At 52.4% G+C, this 2637-nt stretch overlaps 1 protein-coding gene across 1 annotated transcript; it reads left to right on the top strand.

Moving 5' to 3' along the window:
- The first annotated feature begins 797 nt into the window (after positions 1-797).
- Positions 798-2303, top strand: MKRN3 (makorin ring finger protein 3). Its single transcript, XM_063088296.1, has one exon. It carries the CDS (start codon positions 798-800, stop codon positions 2301-2303), a length of 1506 nt encoding a protein of 501 aa, XP_062944366.1.
- Positions 2304-2637: the final 334 nt, after the last annotated feature.

Raw genomic sequence — 2637 nt, 5'->3', positions numbered from 1 at the left:
GGCTTTGCACAATGGGCTAGTGAGACTTAGAAATCACAACAAAGACAGACATCTGAAAAGCGTGAACACAGCCTCAGATCAGAAGTGCTCCCTGCTAATGACTTGCTGGTGAAAGCCGTATCCAACGTAAGCCCGCAAGAATTTCCAGAAAATAAAGATTGAAAGAAATGATGTATTGTCAACAGAACAAAATGAAAGAAAAGCCTCCGGCAGTGAGAATCATGGAACAAAGGAAAGACCCACACAGACATAAGATAGTGAAAAGAAAACTAATTTATAAAATTCACGCATGAAATGTTTCAGAAACTGCAAGATGAATTTTTAAACATAGGGGAAAAAAAGGATGATTTCTAAACGACAGATGAGAAACAATAATCAGATAAAACGCACATGATTGAAACTAGCCGAGATTGAATTAAAACCTCATCCTCTGGAGAAGACGCTGTGAGAGAAGGAATTAGGGACTACCGGAGCGTAGCGGAGCAGGGGCAGAGGCCGGAGAAGGGGGCTGGGGCTTCGCTGCCTGTGTTGAACAAAAAAGATGTCAGATCTGACGTCTGCGGCAGAGACCGAGCGGAGCGCAGATGGTGTCCCCACAGGAAGTGTCCCCCGCGCTGCCTGTCCCCGGGAGTGAGTAGGAACAAATAGTCACAGGGAGCAGAGAGCGGGGGGGAAGGAAAAAAGATGCACACTTCCCTTCCTGAGTCCTCCGTACCTTCCCCGAACTCGGGGTTTTCAGCCCCAAAATAAGGCACACCGGGGAGGTTTTGGCACCGTTTCAGGGCCAAGAAGCTGCCATGGAAGAGCCTGCAGCTCCCTCTGAAGCCTACGAGGCACCCGGGGCCGAGGCAGGTGCCGAGGCAGCAGGGGAGGGTGCATCTGGGCCCGACCTCCCCGTGTGTGAGGCCTCCGGGGAATTAACAGCTCCAGACCCAGTCTCCCTTCAAGCAGCTGTGGGCCTGCCCGCCCCCCGTGTGGTTACGGAGCCAGCCCCCCAACGCACAATGGGTCTGAGGTCTGCTCGGGCCTCAGGGGGAGGGGCCGGGCCCAGCTCTCTTCCAGGCCGGAGCAGCGGCAGCTGGACAAAGCAAATCGTCTGCAGGTATTATGTACATGGGCTGTGCAAGGAGGGGGAGAACTGTCGCTACTCCCACGACCTCTCTGTCAGGCAGAAGGCCAGGGAGGGCCGCGGTTCGCCGCCTCGGGCCTCTGCAGACAGAGGCCCCAGTGCGGCTGCGCAGAGCGAGCCCCCGACTCAGGAAGTGGTGGAAACCCCCCCTGCTGCATCCTCACGCTCCTTGCCTCTGATTGGCTCGGCTGCTGAAAGGGGTTTCTTTGAAGCCGACACAGACAATGCAGGCCGTGGAGCTGCCGGAGGAGGAGCAGGTGCAGCAGGAGCAGGTGCAGCGGGAGCAGAAGGCTGGGAGAATGCCATTGAGTTTGTTCCCGGGCAGCCCTATCGGGGCCGTGGGATCCTTCCTGCCCCCGAGGTTCCTCTGCAAAGCTTGGTGACTGAGAGGGAGCAGATGGCTGTGGGCATGGGAAAGCAGCTTTGTCGCTATGCTGCCAGGGGTGAATGCTTTCGTGGGGAGAGCTGTGTGTACCTCCACGGAGAGATATGCGACATGTGTGGGCTGCAGGCCTTGCACCCCATGGATGCTGCCCAGAGGGAAGACCATATAAGGGCCTGCATTGAAGCACATGAGAAAGATATGGAACTCTCATTTGCTGTGCAGCGTAGTATGGACAAGGTGTGTGGCATCTGCATGGAGGTTGTCTATGAGAAAGCCATCCCCAGCGACCGCCGCTTTGGCATCCTTTCCAACTGCAACCACACCTTCTGTATTAAGTGTATCCGCAGATGGAGAAGTGCCAGCCAGTTTGAGAACAGGATCACCAAGTCCTGCCCCCAGTGCAGGGTCAACTCCAGCCTTGTCATTCCCAGTGAGTTCTGGGTAGAGGAGGAGGAAGAAAAGCAGAAACTTATTGAGCAATACAAGGAGGCAATGAATAACAAGCCCTGCAGGTATTTTGCTGAGGGGAGGGGTCAGTGTCCGTTTGGAAGGTACTGTTTTTACAAGCATGCATACCCTGAGGGCCAGGGAGAGCATCCTCACAGACCAGGTGGTGGGCCATCCAGCACATACTGGCATCAGATTTTGCAGCCTGTGCAGGTGGGAGAGGGCAACATGCTCTTTAAAAGCAGGAAGAAGGAGATTGTCATGCGTTGGCTGGCCAATCTGTTGTTTAAGCTATTTCTTTCACTGAGAGGTGATGAGTTTCCCTTCTCTGAGGACCAGTAGAACTTGCTTCATTATGAGCTGGAGGAATATTTTTATTTCAATCTGTAGCATCATCCTGTGGCATGTGGTCTAGTTTGCTAAGGCTGTCGTCTGCTATTGCCCGTGTTCCCTTTATTGACACACCTGTTACTTTTGGGGGCTGCTGAGGTGATTTTTATGCAGTGTTTCTCTTTTCTTGTTTATTCCCCATTTCCTTCCTCCTAGGATTATGGTGTTTCTCTGTGTTAAAAAGAAAAAAAAGTCCTTAAAGTTATTGTTTTGGTGAAATTAATATTACTGTCAGTTTATGGCTTATTGTGTCATTTCCATTTTCAAGAGGATTCACTCAGTCCTA

Source organism: Cynocephalus volans, chromosome 3, assembly GCF_027409185.1.
Source record: "Cynocephalus volans isolate mCynVol1 chromosome 3, mCynVol1.pri, whole genome shotgun sequence".
NCBI classification, from domain to species: Eukaryota; Metazoa; Chordata; class Mammalia; order Dermoptera; family Cynocephalidae; genus Cynocephalus; species Cynocephalus volans.
Note: the sequence above shows the minus strand (reverse complement) of the source record. Positions and strands in the feature narration are given on the sequence as shown.